At 36.1% G+C, this 25,360-nt stretch overlaps 1 protein-coding gene and 1 pseudogene across 1 annotated transcript in view; both read left to right on the top strand.

Annotated features, from left to right (window-relative positions):
- Positions 1–24,708, top strand: part of LOC143673116 (uncharacterized) — a 43,946-nt gene extending 19,238 nt beyond the window's left edge. The window contains exons 3-4 of the mRNA XM_077147465.1: positions 17,380–17,453; positions 24,373–24,708. Of these exons, the coding sequence (XP_077003580.1) occupies positions 17,380–17,453; positions 24,373–24,399 (101 nt within the window). The 3' untranslated portion in view covers positions 24,400–24,708. The remainder of the gene's footprint in view (positions 1–17,379; positions 17,454–24,372) is intronic.
- On the top strand, positions 23,399–24,379 carry LOC143673115 (olfactory receptor 2M4-like; annotated as a pseudogene).
- Positions 24,709–25,360: the final 652 nt, after the last annotated feature.

Raw genomic sequence — 25,360 nt, 5'->3', positions numbered from 1 at the left:
GCATGCCTACTGTGATGAATGATGTTTGATTTAATTGGCTGGTGCTTAAATTAGAGAGCTTAACATAGCACAAAGCAGTTCAGCATACCTCATCTCAGCACTCACAGCTCAGCCCAGGCCTTTGGAGAAACAGAAAGGAAACACCCTTGGAAAAGTTGTTGGAACCCAGAAGCCTGGAGAGAAGGCCAGCAGAGATCACCCTGTGCCTTCCCAAATAAGAAAGAACCTCAGCTGCAAGTTAGCTGCCTTTCCTCTGAAGAACTATGCATTAACTAAGTAAATCCCCTTTTATTGAAAACCAATCCATCTCTGATGTGTTGCATTCTGGCAGATAGCAAATTACAACACCTTCTAATGCCAAAGCATTTTTACTAGGTGAGAATGTCTTCTCAATAGCAGTACCTCCCAGGGTACAATCTTTGAACTTTGAGCCTCTCAGTCCATATTGTAATATTAATACTGCAAAGTTGCCTAAAATTGCAAAAGAGAAAAATCTTACATGTACTGATCAAATAAAAAATTCAAAAGCAAAAATGTGGTAACACTTAACAACAACACTTTTACCATTTCTTCATCCTTGATATTCTGACTTCCATTCAATTTCATTGGAAATTGAAATAGGATATCTTTTGAATTATGTCAACCAGGATGTTGTTGATTGCATTGAGGATTCTGTTGTTATCTTATGCATATTGAGTTTAGGATATTGAGTTTAGTCACATAGACACCTTACTTTTACTTCTGTTTTTAGAATATAACCAAGGGAAAAGTGGCAATTTTACCTTAAAATTATTCACCTCATCTGAGAGAGTCTTACTTCATTTATTGATTTCCTTAACATATTTCTTTACTGATCTATAGAAAAATGTAATAAAAGCTTCACAGCTCAATAGAAAAATGTAATAAAGCTTCACAGCTCGAAATATAAATTAGAGTATTATTAAAACCTAGGCATAACTGGATATATCCTGACAAAACCAAAGAATACAATATTATACATATATGATGCTGGAGTCAGATTTAGGTTGTTTATAGAAAATTGTGATACAAGACTTTATAATGAAAGAAATTAAGTGTTTATCATGGAATACCTTAATTTTCTTGATATACACCAGCAGGCTCTCATCCATTTTTCTTTGTCCCTTGAGTCTGTTTGTGCTAGGTATCACCTACTCCAGGTTTCAGTTTAGTATCATCAATTTCTCCTTAAGTATTTCTAATGTAAATTGAACTCCTCTTCTCTCAACTCCCACAATCTCAATCTCTTTTCCTCTACCAATTCCTTAATTCAGAGAAGCAAACAAGGAATTCCCAAATTTTCCTTAGCTACCAATTAGCCAGTTATCAGAAATCATGGTATCATCTAACTGAATTAAAGCCTATCTTAAGCATCAATCTGAAAATATTTTAGAGATGACATAAGTTACCTACATATAACATGCCTCACCAAGAAAAAAGGAAACAGTATTAAATTTGATGTTAGAACATTTTATTAATAAAATCTTCTAAATCCTGAAAAGCAGTCAGAATCAAAGCCAAAAGAGATCATAGTATTGACTTGGTTTAGGATAACGAACCCATAGGAAGAAAAATAGGAAAGATTTTTGAAAACTTCTAATTTAAATGTTAATTAATGCTTCAGAGTCAGTTTTGGGTATATCACTAAGGCAGATACCTTGTTTTGGAATAAAATTCTATCTATTCCTTTCTTAAACATGCATAAATCTATTTCCATGATGTGAATAGCAGGCATTTTGTAATAAATACAATACATTCTCATTAAGCTTAAATCACTTTTTTGTCAACCCCTAAATGGAAACAGGAGTTTCAGAACCAGGAATTTTTTTTAAAGCCCATGTGCACAAAAAAAGGAGTAAAAGCAAATCTTTGGAATGGGAAACAACTCTTGACTCACTAGAAAGCTTCTCACATAATTTACTCAGTGTTGGATACTGCTTGAACTGACAAATTTAATGAGCCAGGTAATATGGTTGTGCTAGAAAACTACAGACAGAAATCATCAAATCACCTTGGGAGTGGGACTTCCAAATTAAATGCACAACCAAGAAGAGAAATGACAGCTAACATCTCTAGAGAGGGTGAAATGTTCTTCAGAAACCCCAATCATCACCACCTGACATCACTGAATTATAGCTTAAAAAAATCCAGGCAGGAATTGATTGAAACACTAGGCAATGTAGCAGTTCTTTATCACCTAGAACATATTATCCCACTGAAATTTTGTAAGTTGTGATTTGCTGATGAGGCTGCCCCCCAAATTCATTGCAATAATGGAATCTTATTGCTGTATGGGAACACTGGAATGTTATTGTAAAAGTCATCCAGAAAAATCCAGCGTGGAAAGTAATGGAACTGCTCGGCTCAGGAAATCCTCTGGAAGTGAAGGGGAAATCAGGGGTTGTGCAGAAGCATGTGGAAAGAAGATACTTCTTTGGCTGGAGTCAAAAATCACTGCATATGAGTGAACTATAAATATTAATTAAATGTGTCCTAGTATTGATCTCAGGTTAAGTATGACTTCACATTTCATCCAGGTGTATTTTAAATTAATGCTACAAATGTTTCAGTATGTAAAATGATTTCTCTCTTATATCAGTCAAAAGCAGATCCTTTTATACTGCTAGAAGGAAATATTTAGGGATAATGGTCTCAGGTTTATAAGAACTCATCAAAACAGTATTAAAAAAAGTAGAAATGTAAACATTGTTGATGTCTAGAAGTAGGTGTATACAGAATAAAAGGATATAAACAGTTTCAAGTTTTTTAATTACATAATAAAAACTTCATTCCAGTATGTTTGTGAGAATTCAGAGTTCTACAGAAATAAAAATGTCCACCTAACTCTTAATATTTTGCTTTCAATAGAATGTATTTTTAATTTGAAATTTTCACTTGAAGTTTATACATTTGTCTTCTTCTCTGAGTTCTTTAAGTCAAAAGTTTAAGCTACATGCATTACCAGGTTAACTTCAATTTCAAGCATTAATTTATCTTCATGTGTTTCATGTAGATGATATTCAGGAGTGGAAGTCATGATTTGATTAACAATTTATTATTTAAAAATACTTTTCTTGGATTTGCTGATCATTAATTAAAAATGATTATATAAAACAATGCATGTGGGCAGTGCAGCGGTGGCTCAGTGGTAAAATTCTTGCCTGCCATTCCGGAGAATGATCATGGGATCTGCATGTGATAAAAGAAATTAATCCTTGAAAGTGGTTAAAATGGGAAATTTCAACTTGCAAATATGTTACTACAACTAAAAACTCTTTTAAAAAAGAATGCATTTGTACAGCATGTCTCAACATTTTTCATTTTCAACTCCCCATTTTTAATTCTATATATTAATTGTCTATTAAAATATTTAAAATTGAATGAAAGAGAAGTTTAACCTTAAAATATATACAGAATTTGGATTGGTTAAGTATGAAGTCAGTTTTCACCTTTTTATAAATATAATATTGGCTCATCCAGAACAACTGAGTGATGAGAAAAGAGTAAGTAGATACTTAAGGATTTCCTTTCCACAACAAAGTGCTGGAAATGACAGCAAAAATATCTGAAAGCTAATCAATACACACCCTTGCTCTAAAAAAGTAAGGGAGGCCAAAACTGACTAAGATCTGTGAGATATTCTGAAGAAAAAAGTTTAAATTAAATTCATTTTAAAAAACTGTTTTCAAATGAGCATTCAGGTTATGGAAAGAAGAATATGTTATGTCTTAGGAGCATAACTGAATTTCTCACATGGAAAGAAAATCTCACATATCCTTGAAGGTGACTCAACTAGGCATTATACAAGTACATTTAATTTTTGAAATTCCTTACAATGTTTGAAATTCCATATGATGTGGATTGTGTGCAGAATGGAAACAAACTGTAAAGCCAGATATGGAACTAGATTTGCAAAAGTAGCTTCTCCTTGGGAAATATATTAAAAGGAAAATAGAATATAAAAGAAAGTTATAATTGTGAATAGATTCTAATGACACAATGTCCTTCTAAAATGGGTCCTGTAGAAGGGAATAGAGAGAAGAGGAAAGAAGGAATTCTAAGCAAACACAAGTAATAAACAAAATTAAATGACAGAAAAGGGAAAGATTTTTCAGAGCAGAAGAAATGGATCAGCATTTTTCATTGCCTGTAAAGGATGTCTGTTAATGATTTCACTCATTTTGATGCACACACGCTGTTTCTTCATCAAGTATTATGGTTTATTTTTTCTCTCCTATGTCTGGGGACTTTCTTTGACCAATAGAGTGCAGCAAAAGTAAAGCTGTGCCATTTCTAGGTCCAGATTTAAGAGACATGGCATGTTCTACATTCCTTTTCTTTCAGCCATAGACCACCACTAAAAAAGAATAGATGTTAGTTGTTATGGCCATAGGATCAGAGGGATCAAACCTGTGAGTGATCTCATGGCTTATTCTTCAGGCTCCTCTATCTGCCCTAGCCAAGAAGACATGTAGGAAAAATGAACCAGCACTGTATGAATCTGGTCATCACTTGACCCCATGTATATTGAGCAAAAAGTGTCTTAGGCCACTAGCTTTTGTTATGGATTTTATGCAAAAATGACATCATATGCCATTTAGAAAAAGTTAATATACATGTACAAATACACAGAGAAACATATACCACAGTGCATTATAAATGCATTATGAGAAGAACATATCCGTGACAGTATAAGGAGCAGAAGAGATTGCCTTTAAAAAAAATAGTAAAGTCCACATATAAATTGGGTTTCTTATTAGCAGTGTTGTCTGCAGCAGAAATGTTTCAACATGCTAATATTTTATGAGTAAATGACTTGGATTCTATAATAAAATACCCACTAACACACATTTGTATGTTAGAAGGAGGATGAAGTCATGCAATTATCAGATAATCAAGGATCAGAAAATGTGTATTTTGATTGTGGGAAAATGGCAGAAAAAGAAACCACAGGATTCACAGTCCACACACCAGAATAAATAGCAAACAGGGAGTAACTGTATTAAACAACTATTTTGAAACTCCAGAGTCCAGTAGAACACAATACAGAATCCAAGGAAAAGAGGGAGAAAGAGGCTAGTAAATTATGGGCCATTTGGAGCTAGTATGTATCCCATTTGTAGGTCTCTGGCTCTGTTCCAGCTGAGAAAGACTGACTTTGAAAGTGTTCTCTGGAATATTCTCAGAGATTTTCCAAAATTTGCCCTCCAGGCAAAAGTAGTTTAAGACGTGGAAAAGAACATAAGAATCTGTTGAGGTAGATAGCCTGGGACAAATATTTGGTTGCTTTAAACACCCTGGAGAGGTAGTTCTGTCTCCTAAGAAATAATGAAAGCATACAACAGCAGATGTTAACAGGAATAAGCACCTAGAGGGCAGGCAATTAAAATCAGAAGAACATATATAGAAAAGAATAGAAAAAAATTGAGCAGTGTTTCAAGGACTTGAGTGGCAGTATGTAGCATATGTACAAATGCATCATGGGTGTCCTAGAAGCAAGAGGAAAGCAGTGGGGCAGAAAGAATATTTGAGGACATAATAGCCCCCAATTTTCCAACTCTTTTTAATGACAAAATTTACATGTCCAAAAAGAACAAAGTACACCAAGCAGAATAAATCTTAGTAGGCCCACTCTGAGACACATAATTAGCAGAATATCAAATGCCAGAGATTGAGAAAATTCTGAAAGCAGCCAAAGAACAACTACTATTCATCACATATAAGTAATCAATAAAACTATGCCAATTTCTCATCAGAAAAATTGACAGCCAAAAATTCTTTGTCTGTCAAAACCATCCTTCAAAATTAAAGGAGAGTTTAAAATATTCACAAATTAAATGAAACTGAGAGAGTTTGTTAATAAGATATCTGCCCTATAAGAATTCTAAAGGGAGTCCTGCAGGTTTAAAGGGAAAAACAGGAGAAATTGGCTTGGAATAGTTTGAAGCAAAGAACTTCACTAAAGATAACTGTTCCAGTTTCAGACTGCCAGAATGTGATATATCAGAATGGCTTTTAAATGAGGGAATTTATTGTTTCAGATTTACTGTTATAAAGCCACGAAAATGTCCCAGTTAGAACAAGTCTATAAAAATGTCCACATTAAGGTACCAACAAGAGGTTACCTTCAGTCAAGAAAGGCTAATGAAGTTCAGGATTTTCTTTCTCAACTGGAAAGGCACATGGTAAACATGGCAATGTCTGCTGTCTCTCCAGGAGTCTTGTTTCATGAAGTTCCACCAATGGTGCTTTTCTTCTTCATCTCCAAAGGTCTCCGGTTGCATGGTATTTCATGGATTTCATGGCTGTGAAGCTTTTTTCCAAAATGTTTCTTCTATTAAAGGATTCTGGTAAATTAATCAAGCCCCCCCAGAATGGAAGGAGTCTCATCTCCCTCTAATCAAGGCTTAATATCTACAATTGGTGTCACATCTCCATGAAGATAATTTAATCAAGTTTCCAACTTACAGTACTGAATAGGGATTAAAAGAAATGACTGCCTTCACAAGATGGACAAGGAAAGGGATAATTGTACTGTATCATCCATATATAACTCTATCTTTTGTTTCTATAAGAGACAGAATATAATTGATCAGGAAAAAAAGTCAAATTTCCTGATTATGGGCAATCAAAATATAAAGAGGTAATGTGGGGTAAAAAAATAGATACACAGCAGAAACTGAGGGATATTGTAAGCAGGGATTGTCTATGCTATTAAAGCTAAATTCAATAAGATTTAAGATGAGTTATCTTTTCAAATTACTAGTTCATAAGCTTATAATAAGTATAAGGATATAATTACAAATATTAAAATTGTAATTATATTTTATAATCAATGTATTATAATGAAATATAATGGAATAATTATCATTTATCATGTAATTTATATATTACTTATAATTACATATAATTATAAATTACAATAATTTTAAATATAAGATTATAATAATTATGAATTATAATCATTAGGTTATAATAAGATTTAAGGTAAGTTGTTATCTTTTCAGATAATTGTTACAGACATAGGCTGTGTTTTACCGCACCCCAGTGCAATCACAAAGAAAGTATAAAAAATACACAAAAGCAAAACTGAGAAATGGATAAGAAAAGTACATCACAAAAAATCATGCATACAGAATAAGAGGCTTCAATAAAGGAAAAGAGACATTAAAAATGACATACAAAAACCAAAGGACAAAATGGCTGAAGTACTGCCTTTACTGTAATAACACTGAATACTAATGGATTAAATTCTCCATTCAAAAGGCACACATTAGCAGAATGAATATAAAAGAAAAATTCAACTATAAGTTGTTTACAAGAAACTCACCTTAGATACAAAGACTCGTGTAGGTTGAAAGTAAAAGAACAGAAAAAGATAGCAAATAATAACCAAACAAGAGTTCGACTAGCTAAGTTAATGTTGGACAAAATAGACCATAAGTGCAAAGCAATTGGAAGAGACAAAGAGGGAAATTATATATTAATAAAGAGGTCAATCCACTAAGAAGAAATAGCAGTCATTCATATTTATGCACCTAACCACAGTGCACCAAAATACATGACACAAATGCAGGCAAACTGAAAAGAGAAATAGACACCTCCAAAATATTTACTACAGATTTCAATGCACCATTTTCACCATTAAATATAACATCTAGACATAAGATCAATGAGGATACAGAGAACTTGAATAATATGATAACTGAACTAGACCTAACATATATATATAGAATAATGCTTCCTCAAATAACAAGATGCAAATTCTTCTCAAGTGCACATAGATCCACTATAGACCACATGTTGAGTCAAAAATCAAACTTGAAAAATTTTTAAGAGATTGGAATTACAGAGTGCCTCTTCTCTGACTACAGTGAACAAACCTGGAAATAAATTATAGGCAGAGAACTGGAAAATCAATAAATATGGACTTTAAATAACACACACATATAAAAAGAATGGGTCAAGAAGAAATTGCAAGGTAGATCACTAAATATCTTGAGACAGATGAAAATAACACTACCTATCAAAACTTATAGAATACAACAAAGACAGTAATGAGAGGGAAATTTATAAACCTAAATGCTTACATTAGAAAAAGAAAGCTAAAATTAAAGACTTAATGACACACCTCAAGGAACAAGTAAAAAAACAACAAACTAAACCCAAAAGGAAGCAGATAAGAGAGATGAAAATAGGAAAACTCACAAACCAAAATTTGGTTGTATGAAATGACCAGTAAAATAGGGAAAACTTTAGGGCAGGCCATGGTGGCTCATCAGGCAGAGTTCTTGCCTGACATGCCAGAGACCCTGGTTGGATTCCTGGTGCTTGCCCATGCAAACAACCAAACAAACAAAGACAAAACTTTAGTTGGCCTTATAAAAAAAGAAAAGGCATGTATTACTACTGACCCCATAGAGATAAAAAGGATCATAGAAGGATATTATGAACAACTGTAAACCAGAAAATTAGGCAACCTAGATGAAATGAATAAAGTTCTAGAAACACAGTAACAACCTACCCTGATTCTAGATGTAATAGAAGATCTCAACACGTGAAATACAAGTAAGGAGATTGAATCACTCATTATAACCCTCCTAAAAAAGAGAAGCCAAGGACTAGATGGCTTCACAGGTTAATTGTACCAAACATTCCAAGAAGGATTAATACCAATCCTGCAAAACTCTTCCATAAAATTAAACAGGAGGGAACACTACCTTACTCATTCTATGATGCCAACATCACCTTAATAACAAATCCAGATAAAGATAGTACAAGAGAAGAAAATTATAGATTGATTAACTTATGAATATAGATGTGAACATACCAAAGAGGATATATGCCATTTGAATCCAACTGCACAATTATAGAATTACACACCTTGATCATGTGGGATTTATCCAAGTTATGCAAGGATGGTTCAATGTAGGAAAATCAATTAATACCATGCACCATATTAATAAAATGAAGGAAAAAAACCCACAGGGTCAACTTAATTGATGCAGAAAAGGGAGAAGCTTTTTAAAAAATCTAACACCCTTTCTTGTTAAAAACATGAAAATAGTAACAGAAGAAAACTTCCTCAATGTGATAAAGAACATAAATGAAATAGGTACTGCTAGCATCATACTCAGTGGTGAAAGGCTAGAGGCCTGTAGGATGTGGAACAAGACAAGGATGCCTACTATCACCACTGTTATTCAAAATTTTACTGCAAGTTCTAGCAAGAGCAATAAGACCAGAAAAAGAAATAAAAGACATCCGAATTATAAAGGAAAAAGAAAACTTTCCATATTTGCAGATGACATGATCCTATATATACAATGTCCAACAAACGTACACAAAAACTCCTTGAGCAGATAAATAATTCAGCAAATATAATAACTCAGCAAAGAGATGAGGAACAAGATCAACTGGCACAAATAAAGAGTGTTTCTATACACTTGTAATAAACAAACTGAAATGGAAGTCAAGAAAAAAGTGTTCCATTTACAATAGTAATTAAAGAATCAAAGATATTCCAATAACTTAATGAAGGATTTAAAGAATGTATAACTTGGAAACTCCAAATATTTTCTCAAAGAAATCAAAAGAAGATCTAAATAAAGAAGGGTATTCTGTGCTCTTGGGTTGAAAGACTAAATGTTGTCAAGTTATCAATTACACTTGAAATGATTGATGGTTTCAACTTAATCCCAGTCAAAATTCCAACAGCCTACTTTGCAGAAATGGAAAAGCAATCATTAAATTTATTTTGAAGTAAAAGGGGTTCCAGATAGCCAAAAACAATTTGAAAAAGAATGATGTTCAGGGACTCATACATCCTGACTATAAAAATTATTGCAAAGGTATAGTAGTCAAAATAGCATGGTATTGGGGCAGTGCAACAGTGCAATGGTGGCTCAGTGGCAGAATTCTTGCCTGTCATCCTGAAGACACAGGTTTGATTCCCAGGGTCTGCCCATGCAAAACAAACAAACAAAAAAACAAACAAAAAAAAAAACAGGCACCATGATTGATATATTGAAGAATGAAATGAAATTGGGAGTTCAGAAATAGATGCTCAAATCAGTGTTTAATTGATTTTTAACATGGGGCCTGGTCCACTCAATTGGGAAATCGTATATATATATATATGTATGTATCAAAGAATTAAAAGCAGGTGTACTGGTTTGAAGTGATATATGTACCCTAGAAAAGCCATGTTTTAATCCTAATCCCATTTTGTAAGGGCAGCTGTTTCTTCTAATCCCTATTCAATATTGTATGTTTGAAACTGTAATTAGATCATCTCCCTGGAGATGTGATTTGATTGAGAGTGGTTGTTAAGCTGGATTAGGTAGAGGCATGTCCCCACCCATTTGGGTGGGTCTTGATTAGTTTCTGAAGTCCTATAAAAGAGATTCAGAGAGAGCAGAGAATACTGCAGCACCATGAAACATGGAGTCCACGAGCCAGCTACCTTTGGAGATGAAGAAGGAAAATGCCTCCTGGGGAGCCTCATGAAACAGGAAGCCAGGAGAGAAAGCTAGTAATTGATGCCATGCTCGCCCTCTGCCCTTCCAACTGGGAGAGAAACTGTGACTATATTCACCATGTGCCTTCTCACTTAAGAGAGAGACCCTGAACTTCATTGGCCTTCTTGAACCAAGGTGTCTTTCCTTGAATACCTTGATTGGACTTTTCTATAGACTCATTTAAATTGGGACATTTTCTCGGCCTTAGAATTGTAAACTAGCAACTTATTAAATTCCCCTTTTAAAAGTCATTCCATTCCTGGTATATTGCATCCCGGCAGCTAGCAAACTAGAACAGCAGCATCTCACACAAATATTTGCACACAAATGTTCATAGTGGCATTGTTCACAGCTGTCAACAGATGGAAACATATCAAGCATTCTTCACCTGATGAAAGGATAGACAAAATGTGGTATATACATAGAATGGAATACAATTCAGGATCAAAATGATAAATACTGTCATGCCTCAATCATATAGACTAACTATATAATAAAAATTTTCTGAACTAAAGTGGAGAGCATGGGTTAGCAGGTTGGGACTTCTAAAGGATCTGTCATGGGTAGGTTCGTGTGTCAACTTGGCCAGGTGGTGATGCCCATTTTTCTGGTTGGGCAAGTACTGGCCTGTCTGTTGCTGTGAAGACATTTCATAGAAGTAGATCATGATCACGTCAGCTGCATCCACAGCTAATGCCATTTGTAATCAGCCAAGGGGAGTGTCTTCTTCAATGAGTGATGCTCAGTCTAATCACTGGAAACCTTTTAAGGAGGATTCAGAAGAGACATGCTCTCCTCCTGCTTTGGTTGGCAAGCTTCTCCTGTGGAGTTCATCAAGACCCTCCATTGGAGTCATCAGCCTCACAGCCTGCCCAATGGATTTTGTACTCTGCATTCCCATTATTACCTGGGATACTTTTATAAATTTTATATTTGCAGTTATTTCCTGTTGATTCTGTTTCTCTAGGGAACCCTAACTAATACAGCTTGCTAACAGGAGTGGTTCTTAAGAAACAGAATCTTAAAAATAATGGTTTTTACAATTGATTTTCTACTCTGACTGGACTTAAAGGCACTAAGGACTCTGATTGCCATAATCAGAATGATACTGTCAGTTCATGGGGTGAGTTGACAAAAGAGATATTGAAAATATTACCATTTGATTCTTCTAGTGCTTCACTTGGGGGATAATGTTTTTGACACCTTTATGGAGTTTTGTGGATATGGGAGGTTTAGAGATGTTGGCTGGTTGTTGTTAGATATGGTGTATACATTAATGAGTGAAAGGGATGGGCTTAAGACTTCAAGTGAGAAGCTTAAGCACTGTCTGACAGATGTAAATGTTCCTATGAATGTTCTGAAGGAAAATCTTATTTCCTGTAGCCGTAGACATGAGATCTCTGAAAAGCAGACTCAGAATCTTATTGTTAAAGTAGAAACTTTACAATGTAAACTGAAGTCTCAGTCTTGCATGGTGTCTGCTGTTAAAGTGAGGGCATTGATTGGAAAGGAGTGGGACCCTGAAAAATATGATGGCAACATATGGATTGATAATGCCATCAGTGAAGAGGTTGAAACCCTATGTCATGCTGAGTCTTCTCTACATAACCCTGTAATAGTCTGCCCTGAGGACATAGCTACCCCACCTCCAGCCTGCCCTGAGGAGTTAGCCACCTAAACTCCACCTGAAGAGATTAGCCATAGAGTGATTAATCTTGTTTCACTAGATGAAAGTGCTAATGAATGCCCTGAAGCAAATGGCTTGGAAGATACTTCTAATTCCTTTCATGACCCCCACCACCATCCCTCATTTCTTCCAGACATATAACTAGACTAAACTCCCAACAGGCCTCAAACGGTGAGGTACAAAGTATCACCCATGAGGAGGTACATTATTCTCCAAAAGAACTGCGAGAGTTTTCCAATTTATATAGACAGAAATCAGGGGAATATGTGTGGCAATGGATTTTAAGGGTGTGGGATAATGGTGGGAGAAATATAAAGCTGGATTAGGCTGAATTTATTGAAATGGGCCCACTAAGCAGGAATTTTGCATTCAGTGTTATAGATTGAGGGGGTTAGAAAAGTTATTAACAGTTTGTTTGTATGGTTGGCTGAAACATGGATCAAAAGGTGGCCGACATTACCTGAGCTTAAAATGCCAGAACTTCCCTGGCATAAAGTAGATGAGGGGATCCAGAGGCTTAGAGAGATTGGAATGTTAGAATGGATTTATCATGCAAAGCCTGCTATTACACCCTAAGAATTTCTTACCAAAACTGTAGGAAATAAATTTGTGAGACTAGCACCATCATCCCTGAAGAGCACTGTAGTTGCTTTTCTCTGTAGGTCACATATTACTGTGGGAACTGCTGTCACTGAGCTGGAATCCTTAACATAATGGGGATTATGGGATCCCGAGTTGGCAGAAACCAGTTGGCAGCAACCAGTTGGCAGCACTTAATGACCAAAGATAAGGTGGATGTGGCTATCATAATAGACAGCAGACTCAAAGCAGGAGTCAAAACAATCTGACTCACAGAGACTTGTGGCATTGGTTAGTAAATCACAGGGTACCTAGAAGTACAATAAATGGGCAGTCTACTAAATTCTTGTTTGAGCTGTATTAAAAAAAATGTTCTAGGTCAAATGAACAGAAGTCTAACTTGAATTCCAAAAACAAAGAGTCACAGCCCCTAAATCAATTTCCAGACTTGAGACAGTTTGCAGATCCACAGCCCCTTGAATAAGGGGGAGGCCAGGTCCCTTTGGGGGAGGACACTGTTACACTGCCCCAAATTTATACTGTTAATCTTCCTCCAAACCATTCCCCAAGGAGACTGATGGCCTTTTACCAGAGTAACTCTGCATTGTGGAAAAGGAAATGATCAGATGTTTAGGGAATTATTAGACACTGGTTCAGAAGTGACATTAATTCCAGGGGACTCACAATGTCACTCTGGTCCACCAGTCAGAATGGGGGCTTACTGAGGTCAGGTGATCGATGGAGTTTAACTCAGGTCCATCTGAGTTATAGAATGGGCCTCCAGACCCATTCTATAGTTATTTCCCTAGTTCCAGAATACAAAATTAGATAGACATACAGAACTACTGGCAGAATCCACACATTGGCTCTCTAACTCATACCGTGAGGGCTAATTATGGTGGGAAAGGCCAAATGGAAGCCACTAGAACAGCCCCCACCTACCAAAATAGTAAACCAAAAGCAGTACTGGATTCCTGGAGGGATTGCAGAGATTACTGCTATTCTTAAGAACTTGAAGGATGCAGGGGTGGTTATTCCCACCACATCCCCATTCAACTGTCCTATTTGGCTTGTGCAGAAAACAGATGGGTCTTGGAGGATGATAGTGAATTATTGTAAGTGCAACCAGGTGACAATTTCAATTGCAGCTGATGTTCCAGATGTGGTATTATTGCCTGAAGAAATCAATACATCCCCTGGTACCTAGTATGTTGCTATTGATCTGGCAAATGATTTTTTCTCGGTAGCTGTTAGAAAGGACCACCAGAAACAGTTTTCCTTTAGCTGGCAAGGTTAACAATTTACTTTCACTGTCCTACCTCACGGGTATATCAACTCTCCAACCCTATATCATAATCTTGTCCACAGGGAACTTGATCATTTCTCCCTCCAACAAGACATCACATTGGTCCATTCAACTGATGATATGCTGATTGGATCTAGTAAGCAAGAAGTAAAACTACTCTAGACTTACTGGTAAGGCATTTGTGTGTCAGAGGATGGGAGATAAATCCAACAAAAATAAAGGGATCTTCCACCTCAGTGAAATTTCTAGGTGTCCAGTGGTGTGGGTTATGTTGAGATATCCCTTCTAAGGTGAAGGACAAGTTCCTGCATCTGGCCCCTCCTATAACCAAAAAAGAGGCACAACACCTAATTGGTCTCCTTCAATTTTGGTGAAAACATATTCCTCATTTGAATGTATGACTCTGGCCCATTTATCGAATGACCAGAAAAGTTGCTAATTTTGAGTGGGAACCTAAACAAGAGGAGGCTCTGCAACAGGTCTAGATTGCTGTGCAAGCTGCTGTGCCACTTGGACCACATGATCCATCAGATCCAATGGTTCTGGAAGTGTCTGTGGCAAACAGAGATGCTGTCTGGAGCCTTTGGCAGTCCCCTATAGGAGAATCACAATGCAGAGCCTTAGGATTTTGGAGCAAAGCTTTACCATCTGATGCATGTAACTATTCTCCTCTTGAGAAACAGCTTTTGGTCTGCTACTGGACTTTAGAAGAGACTGAATGCTTAACCATGGGAAACCAAGTTACCATGAGACCTGAGTTGCCTATCATGAGCTGGATGTTGTGTGATCCACCAAGCCATAAAGTTGGGCTTGCACAACAACAGTCTGTCGTGAAAGTGGAAATGGTATACATGAGATAGGGCCAGAGCAGGTCTTGAAAGCACAAGTATGTTACATGAGGAAGTGGCCCAAATGCCTATAGTCTCCACTCATGCCACATTTACTTCTCTTTCCCAAACCAGAGCTGTGGCCTCTTAGGGAGTTTCTTACAGTAAATTGGCTGAGGTAGAGAAAACTTGGGTCTGGTTTACAGATGGTTTGGCACAATATGCAGGTACCATGCAAAAGTGGACAGATACAGCACTCCAACCTCTTTCTGAGATGTCCTTGAAGGAGAGTGGTGAGGGGAAATCCTCCTAGTGGGCAGAAATTTGAGCAGTGCACCTGGTTGTTCATTTTGCTTGGAGAACTGGCCAGAGGTGTGTTTGTATACTGATTCGTAGGCTGTTGCCAATGGTTTGGCTGGATGGTCAGGGACTTACAAAGACATAATTGGAAAATTGGTGACAAAGAAGTCTGGGGAAGAGGTATGTGGATAGACCTTTCTGAGTGGGCTAAAAACATGATATTTGTGTCCCATGTGAATGTGCAACAGAAGGTGACTTCAACAGAGGAAGGTTTTAATAATCAAGTAGATAAGATGACCCATTCTGTGAATACCTGTCAGCTCTTTCACCAGCAACTCCTGTCATTACCCAATGGGCTCATGAACAGAGTGATCATGTGGTAGGGATGGAGGTTATGTGTGGGCTCAGTAACATGGACTTCTACTTACCATGGCTGACCTGACTACAACCACTGCTGAGTGCCCAATCTGCCAGCAGCAGAGACCCACACTCTGCTCCTGTTATGGCAACATTTCCCAAGGTGACCAGCTGGCTGCATGGTGGCAGGTTGATTATGTTGAACCACTCCCTTCATGGAAGGGGCAGTGATTTTTTCTAACTGCAGTAGATACATACTCTGGATTTGGGTTTGCTTTCCCTACATGCAATGCTTCTTCCAAAACTACCATCTGTGGACTTATAGAAGGTCTTATCCATCATCATAGTATTCCATAGAGTATTGTTTCTAGCCAAGAAACACACTTAATGGCAAATGAAGTGTGGGAATGCACACACACTTATGAAATTCTCTCATCTCACCATGTTCCCCATCATTCAGAGGCAGCTGGGTTGATAGAGTGGTGGAATGGCCTTTTGTTTCTTCCACCAGGAGAAACAACGATTCCATTGAAGTGGAATCTAAAACTGCCACCTGCTCACTTTTGGCTACTCATGTCCCAGGATCAACAAGCCAAGAAGGGGATTATGTTACTGGCTGGGGTGATTGACCTTGACTGTCAGGGGGAATTAGGACTGCAACTACACAATGGAGGCAAAGAAGAGTTTTTTTGGAATATAGGAGATCCCCTAGAGCATCTTTTAGTACTACCGTGCCCAGTGATTAAAATTAATGGAATATTGCAATAACCCAATCCAGACAGACTACCAATGGCTCTGAAACTTCAGGAATGAAGGTGTGGGTCACCCCACCAGGCAAAGAACCACAGCTAGCTGAAGTGCTTGCTGAGGGTAAAGGGAACATAGAATTGGTAGTGGAAGAAGGTAGTGAACAATATGAACTGTGACCATGTGATCACTTACAGAAACAAAGACTGTAATGGTATTTCATTAATGTTATAGTGTTTAAGTTGTAAGATATCAAGTTTAAGGATGAACATTACCCAAGTACTAGCACCCTACTCTGGGGAGATTTAATGTGTTTCCATTTGTATACAGAACAGTTGAGTATTGTTAGGTGAGGAAAAAATGTGTCTTGTATTGTTTTCTATTTAGAAATTAAGTATGGTTTAAGGTGATGCATCTAGCTGCCAAGTTGACAAGGGGTAGACTGTCATGGTTAGGTTCATGTGTCAACTTGGCCAGGTGGTGAGACCCTTTGTCTGGTTGGGCAAGTGCTGGCCTGACTGTTGCTATGAAGATATTTCATAGAATTAAATCATGATCACACTGGCTGCATTCACAGCTGATTCCATTTGTAATCAGCCAAGGGGAGTATCTTCTGCCATGTTTCCATCAAAATCCCATTTCATTAAGGCAGAATAATCCCTATTCAATACTGTAGGTTTGAAACTTTAATCAGATCATTTCCCTGGAGATGTGATTTAATCAAGAGTGGCTGTTAAGCTGGTGATGACATGTGTCCACCCATTTGGGTGAGTCTTGATTAGTTTCTGAAGTCCTATAACAGAGGAAACATTTTGGAGAATGGGAGATTCAGAGAGAGCAGAGCAGAATGACATTAACTATGAGAAGCAGAAGTCCAATAACCAGTGACCTTTGGAGATGAAGAAGGAAAATGCCTCGTAGGGAGCTTCATGAAACAGCAAACCAGGAGAAGAAGCTAGCAGATATGACACTGTGTTCATCATGTGCCCTTCGAGATGAGAGAGGAACCCTGATCGTGTTCACCATGTGTCTTTCCAGCTAAGAGAGAAACTGTGACTGTGTTTGCCATGTGCCTTCCACTTGAGAAAGAAGCCCTGATGGATATGGTATATGTGAGTTTTTTCCTTTTTCTTTCTTTTTCTGGAGTGATGCAAATTTTCCCAAAAAATGATCATAGTGATGAATACACAAATACATGATGATATTGTGAGCTGTTGATTGCATACCATGTATGGAATGTTTGTACATTAAGAATGTACAAAGAAGAAATTAAGAAAATATTTCAATTATAATGGTATCTAAAATCTCTAGGAACAGATTTAAACAAAGATAAACAATGCATGTATACCAAAAGCTATTAATCAATGTTGAAAGAAATTAAAGAATACCTAAGTCACTGGCTAGATATCTCATGCGTATGGTTTGAAAGAGTCAAATTTCAGTGCAATATAATCCAAAACAATATACCACTTGAATACTATCCCATCAAAATCCAAGAAGATTTAGAAAAAAAGTCCTCAAATTCTATAGAATTTCAGGCACTGAATAACCAAAACAAACTTGATAAAGGACATAGTTCGGGGACTCAAACTTCCTCATTTCAAATTGAACTATAAAATAATAGTAATCAGGGCGGGTCACGGTGGCTCAGCAGGTAAGAATGCTTGCCTGCCAAGCCCAAGGACCCGGGTTCGATTCCCGGTGCCTGCCCATGTAAAAAAATAATAATAATAATAGTAATCAGAACAGTGTGATTCAGGAACATAAATAGACAAATATATCAATGGAACAGAATAGAAAGTACAGAAATAAAACCACATATCTTAGCCAATTGATTTTCAACGTGTGATTTACAGACATATGATAGGGAAAGAATAGTACCTTCAAAAAATAAAGTTAAACTTCTACCAACTAACAAATTCTCAAAATTAGAAAGCAGATTAGAAGTTATGTGGGGAATGGAAGAGAGGAAAGTGAGAGTACTTCTTTGTAAAAATATTAAAAGTATATAAAGATAAAAAGAACAGTAGAGTTAAAATAATCTAAAAATGTTATAGATTCAAAAGATTGATATTAAAATCTAGCTTTATATACTTCAGAGAAAAAATTTATTTTTTTGATAAATGGTGAAGTGTTCAGACAGATCTAATTTTCATACTATGTGGAATTGTAATCATTACAAAAGTCAATGAAATTTTCATCGCTATTTCATAATGAAAAATGTATGACAATTAAAGAAAGTTATGATCATGGAAATATAAGAACTATGTTAATTTTCAGGTAAAAATTTAAAATTGTTACAAATAAAAGTAAATATTGATGATTTTACATTCTTACTGGTAGAACTTAACATGCATTTCTCAGGGAAGAACAGATAAATTAAGTGTAAGATAAATGATTTAAAAAAAACAAGTAGAAAAGCACAGAACTGATCAGGGAGAGTGACTTTGTTGGGATGCTACATATGCTGCCCTTACCACTTGATTTCCTGTCTGTGTGCCACTCGACCCAGAGGGCAAGACACCACTTTCCAGGGTGGAAAACAGAGTTGGAAAAGGTGGAAACTGATTCCAGAGAGACAAAAAAAATCCCAACATCATAGAAAAAAAAAGAAAATTTCCCCTAAAAGATATAAAATTCATATTTGTGGGTAGGTGGGGAGGAGTGATAATGGGGATAAAGGGTGCTAATAAGCTCTCTGGTCCATTTGATAGAGTTCAGACTAAATGGAGGGGGACACATATACCATACGTCTACTCCAGAATGAGGCAGTCAAGTGTGCCTGGCACAGCTGTATGTTGACTCCTTAATTTGCTGGTTGGAGAAAGATAGTGCATAGAATTTATCAACTCGAGGAATCAACACTTTTGTAGTGAATTTGAGAGTGACAAAATGGAGGGACCTTGGATCCGGGGCTTTTGTTTGGAGAATAGCTGTTTGTGCCAGTAAGTATGTATGTATGTGTGACTGGGTATTTGGACTCTGTTCTGTCACATTGTTCAGTTGTACTAATTTTGTTCCACTAACATATTGTCCAAATTATTACAGCCAGCCTAAACATTTAGAAATTGTTATTTTATCTTTTGTATCTTTGTTATTTATGAAGAACATAAACTGTGCCCACATTTTATATCAACACAGTAAACAATGAGTTGTCTTTTTCCTATAGAAGTTGATTACATTGGAATCTTTATGAACAGATTGCTCCAATTTGACTTGATAATCAAATGTTTTCATTAAAATTTATGAGACTTTATATGCATTTTACATCATCCTAATTATTTTATGACATGCTACTTTTCCACTTAATTTAAGAAACCAGTTTCACAGATTTAGTATATTTTGCAGTAGAGTTAGAGTCACAAAAAATGTTTTAGTTTGTAAATATTTAGTTTCTACATTATTAATTCTGCTTATTTGATAAATAAAAGTGAATTATAACAACCATTGTTTATGACTCAAAAGAAAGAATGACAACTACTGACTAATCAGAGTTTATGGGTCCTCATGGGTTTTGTTTCTTAGGAGAGGCTGTGACATAGGTCACACCTTTCTATAATTGAAGTCTAGGGACTGAACTCTCTGAAGATAGAAAACATTTAAGATCTATTACAGAGTGAAGTTTAAAAGTTTCTTGAAATGTGAGTGCTTTCCAAAATCTAAGCACTGATGCTGTATCTTTTCTGTAAGACACAATAAAAAAATATTGAAATATAGCTAAGAGTCAGACAGTGACTGTCACTTTCCAAAATACAGGGAAGAGAATATATTCATTGCATCTACAATTTGACCACACCAGTAAGTATGACAAAGTCTTCCTTTTTGAGAATCCATTATCTCTTTTGCTGATTTCACATGGTATTGGTGAGATCAAATGAGATGATGTATTTGAAAAAGATTTTGCAATACTATACATGATCATATAAGTGTAAATCTTCCTCAGCTTGTTTATTAAAATCATGCGTATTTTATTAATTCACTATATTGTGTGTATGACATTCTGAGGGTTCCATGATTTCACCTCCAAACCTGGGCTCATTCACACTTTTGTATTGAGAACAAGAGTGGAGATAAAAAGGGACATGCTTCTTTTTTAAATTTTTTAAAATTTAAAAGAGATTACATTTTTAAAATTTATTAAAAGCATTTCATGAAGCCATTATGATAAATATGAGTATATTCAAAGAAGTTGACATAGCTTCACAGAAACAGCCATGTACAATGCATCTTCAATATGTTGCTTTACATTAAACTGATTGAATTTCACACCTGAAGAAAGACTTAGGTTACACACAACACATATTTCTAGTTCACAGATTATTAAGGAATTGATTTGCCCTGAAGCAGAACTCAGTTGTGTCACTCATGAATCAGATTCTTCAAATATACTACATGATAAAATGCTCTGAGTCAATAGCAACAAATTGAAGTAAAGAAGAATTTAATGAAGCTTTATTTAATTAAATTACACAGTGTGTGAAGCTTATATAGCACCTGGAGAAGTGGGACATGCTGGCATGTGTGGATAGAAATTGCCAGTTGAAAAATAACAAGAGGTCTAAGGAAATGTAGCCCATTGTGGTTGGGCATCCTCAAAAAGTCTCATGCCAACACGTCTCCACTCTCCAGTTGAATCTTAGTTTATACTCTCTTCCCCTTCATCTCCATTCATATTATATAATCTCTAATCACTAGACTTTCTGTAATTAATCTTTATTTTTCCTTTTCCTTTCTATTTGCTACTTTCTTTGCATCCATTTTCCTTATATGCTTTTATCTCTTTTCACATGCTTAATTTTCCTTTCACTAAGTCACTTTTCTTATTCTTTCAGTGTCTTTATTATTTTTTGGTCTTCTCCATTTTCCAGTAATGATTTACAAGAAAGCATTGAAAAGGACCCAAACAGCCTTATTTCAATATGAAATTTTGATGATCTTATGTTTAAACTGAAAGTAAAAAGAAATTGTTTGATCTGTTCTTTGTGTTGCTCACCTTCAGAAAAGGACCTACTTGGTATTTATTTAAGTAGGTTAAACTATTTTCTATATTCTTGTTACAGGGCATTTGGACTCCCTCATCACATTAAATGTATTAAATACATAATTGTCTAACAAATGAATGCATTTTATTCCTGCTTAGCAGTTATTCTCTGGTTTCAATATTTGGCATAACTCACTCTTGTAGCTATTCTTGTATGCTCAAAAGGTAGACTGGGAATGAATATTAATGTTATGTCTTTTTTCTGTGTCATTAAAACAAACCAAATGTCACTAATAATTTCTTTTCCTACTGTATAGCATGTTCTTCATTTGTGTATAATGGTAGAATTTATTTGGTATATCAATACACAATCAGAATTTTTAGGGGAAAGTGTCAGCTACAAAAGCTAAATTTTCACAGAAAATAGACTGCTATGACAGGTATAGTCTACACAAAGCTTTAAGGAGTAGCTTACAGAGTAGTTCTTAATAATCTGGGTGGGGTATTATTTGGTTTGATATACACTATTTGCTAACTTGCTGATATAAAATAGAAAAAGCTTGATGTATTGGCATATAAGCCAGAGAACATTAGGCTATGCAAGAGAGAAAAGACAGTTGAATTATCTTTTATAGCAAACATTTTGAAAGTTACTATGTGCTTAATATTTTTAATGGAAGAAAGTCTAGACAACAATTATAATCCCTCACCAGGGTAAATGATCATCAAAAAATACCTATTGGTATCAGAAAGTATGATCTTGTTATACCAAATATGGTTGTACTAAAAGCAGCTAAAACAACAATGATATAATAAAAAAGACATTATTAAGTATGTAAGGAAAGAACATGTTTAGAGTATTTCAGGCCTACATGTCTGGAAGTCCAGGAGAATTTTTTTGTAGGGGCTTTTTCAAATTTGTGGCAAAATTATTCTTGGGAGCTATCTAAATAGTGTGGCATTTTAGAGATGGAGCATAACAATGTAGGCTAGAGACAGTAATTGGTAGCTATTTGCTACAACCTGAGAGTTGATTATACTCCAACCTGTCCTTTCCTTACTCCATTGTCACTGCCTTGTCTTTACTCAAGTTACCCAAGGCAGCTGCAGATATCTCCTCTCTAGTTTGCATAGTCCTAAACCTTCCAATACATCTGTTGTTGTAGGGTTGAGAGATCCCCTTAAAGGCAAAATTGATTCATAGGAATTCTGCTGCTTCGCACCACAGCTTAAACCATTTTAATACCTCTTTGATATTTGCTGATTAAATATTAATCTGGCTCATTTTTCACAGTGACCTACACCTCACACAAACACACCTCCATCTCTGGCTGTTGTGAAGCAGGTATTTTACACAGTCACACCTGTATTCACTGTGATGGAACAGACTCCATCAGCATCCAAAATAGCACAGGGAAGTGAAACTTTTAAGGATCATGAAAGGATTTTCTTTTGTTCCTCCGATATTTATCATGTTCAGTTTATAACATTTTGTTGTGATGGAAAGATTTTTCCCAAATATGACTGTCCCCTTCTCACATGTATTGGGAGAAACAAAATTATTCTCAGGAAAGGAAAGTGTGTCTTTTTTATAAGAAAATATTGAGACTAGTGTTTAGATTAGACTGTTTCTAGAGCTTGTTATTAAGTGGAGAGGCTAAAGTGTAGACTAGTAAATTTTTCCAAATAAAGTTGAATACATGTCATGACAGGGTGCACTGATCCCATGCTATCTTACACTGGGCTTGTGAAATATAAGCCTATACTGACTGTGAAACTGTCAATATTTTAATAAGTTATGACTCAGTTTTCTTGTCTGTAAAATAGAAAACACTTCTTACATTGGTCTCTGTGAAGGATTAATGATAGAAAAAACAGGAAAATATGAGATCAATTCAAATAACTGTTACTGTAAGTAAATTGCTTGAAAATAAAGACTAGTGAAAATATCTGATATGTCATGTGCATTGCCTGGTAGAGGGTCTTGCCCATGGTATGCATTCAAAAACATTTTCCTGAAATAATAAATAAGCAGCTGCCTTCTCTGCAACTTCCAGATAAGACAAAATAGCCATCATGAAGTTGAGAAATCAGACATTCAACCCTGACTTTGTGCTACTGGAAATCTTCAATCACAACCCCATCAACACCTTCTTTTTCTCTCTGGTCCTGGGCATCTTCACAGTGGCATTCATGGGTAGCACTGCCATGGTTCTCCTCATCTACCTGGACACCCAACTCTGCAGCCCCATGTACTTCTTCCTAAGCCAACTCTCCCTCATGGATCTCATGCTTATTTGCACCACAGTACCCAAAATGGCCTTCAACTACTTGTCTGGCAATAAATCCATCTCTATGGCAGGTTGTGGGACACAGGCATTCTTTTATGTGTCCCTACTTGGGCTGAATGTTTCCTGTTGGCTGTCATGGCTTATGACCGCTATGTGGCTATATGCCACCCTCTCCAATACACCATCCTCATGAATCAGAAACTGTGTGTACTCATGACTGTTGCTTCCTGGATCCTGGGATGTCTTGATGGTATCATTGTGCTTGCAGCTGCATTGTCATTCACTTACTGCAGATCTCTGGAAGTTCATCACTTTTTCTGTGATGTTGCTGCCCTTCTACCTCTATCCTGCACAGATACCTCTTTCTTTGAAAAACTGCTTTTCATTTGCTGTATGGTGATTCTAATCTTCCCAGTCTCAGTTATTATCATTTCCTATTCCCATGTCCTTCAAGCTGTCATCCATATGGGCTCTAGGGAAAGCCGTCACAAGGCCTTCACCACTTGCTCCTCCCACCTGGCTGTGCTTGGGCTCTACTGTGGTGCTGCCATGTTCATGTACATGAGACCAACCTCAAAGCATATCCCTGACCAGGACAAGATGGTGTCAGCCTTTTATGCCATCCTCACACCCATGCTGAACCCCCTGATCTACAGCTTCCAAAGCAAAGAGGTATCCAGGGGTCTTAAGAAGCTGTTGGAAAAAGAAAAGTTATTGTAACTCTATTGAAAACCTTTTTATTTCCTGCTTTATTAACAGCCCACCATGGAAACTGGAAATACCTGAAACATTCATCCTGCTAGTCTGTATCTTTCCTATGATCTTTTTCAAATTAAAAATTTGCATAATATTATAGACAAATCATAAGTAAGTAGTATCTAAACATTAGCATATACTGCTTCACCAATGTGAATTTTTCTTATATCACTGGTTTTTACCATGGGTGTTATCTAACCTTAGAATGCTTGCCTTTCAAATCAGCTGTTTGAATGAATGGTCTTTTCTTCATCCAAAAGTAAGGGTTGGAGTTATTTCACTGTTTTTGTTGAGACGTGTCTTTGTTTGCTGATTACTTAGCTGCCAGTACTTTTCTTCAGTTTCACCTCTATTCTTGGTTATTGACTGTTTTATTCCTGGCTCTTCTCAGCTTAATTACCTAGTATTTAAGTATGGGAAGTTAAGTATCAGCACAGTTTTGCATCACATTTCGTGTCTTTAAAATAGCTGTACAAAGTGACTAACACTAAAAAAAAAATGACTAACACTTTTAGCCTTTCTTTGACAAGTGGATAATATAATGATTCTAGATAACAGAATCTACTTGTTTTGACTGCACAAACTTCATCTTCATCATATTTATTGAAAAAAATTGGCACTATCATTTCCTGCAGTTTTTAATCACAATTTTTATATAACTTACAAAATGTTCCTTAATAATTATCACACAAAATTTTTTATCCATTATATAGGAACTGGCAAAGTTTTACTTGAAGAGTTTGTGGCCTCTGAATCTCTTAAAACATATTGTTTTAATATGTCACTGCTGCCAACTGTTTGATGAAATCCTTGATGTAAGGTAATTGTTATCATGGGTTGCACTTCAAATTTTTAGATCCTCTAAATCCTTGAAACAAAATGATTTCCAGCTCTATGGGAGCTGCCTTGTTTTATTTATACATAATTTCGCTACAATGGTTATTTATTTTTAACATTCTCTTTCTGTATAACTGTTTTTAACTAAATTGGA

The sequence above is a fragment of the Tamandua tetradactyla genome, unplaced genomic scaffold (genome assembly GCF_023851605.1).
Source record: "Tamandua tetradactyla isolate mTamTet1 unplaced genomic scaffold, mTamTet1.pri scaffold_132_ctg1, whole genome shotgun sequence".
NCBI classification, from domain to species: Eukaryota; Metazoa; Chordata; class Mammalia; order Pilosa; family Myrmecophagidae; genus Tamandua; species Tamandua tetradactyla.
Note: the sequence above shows the minus strand (reverse complement) of the source record. Positions and strands in the feature narration are given on the sequence as shown.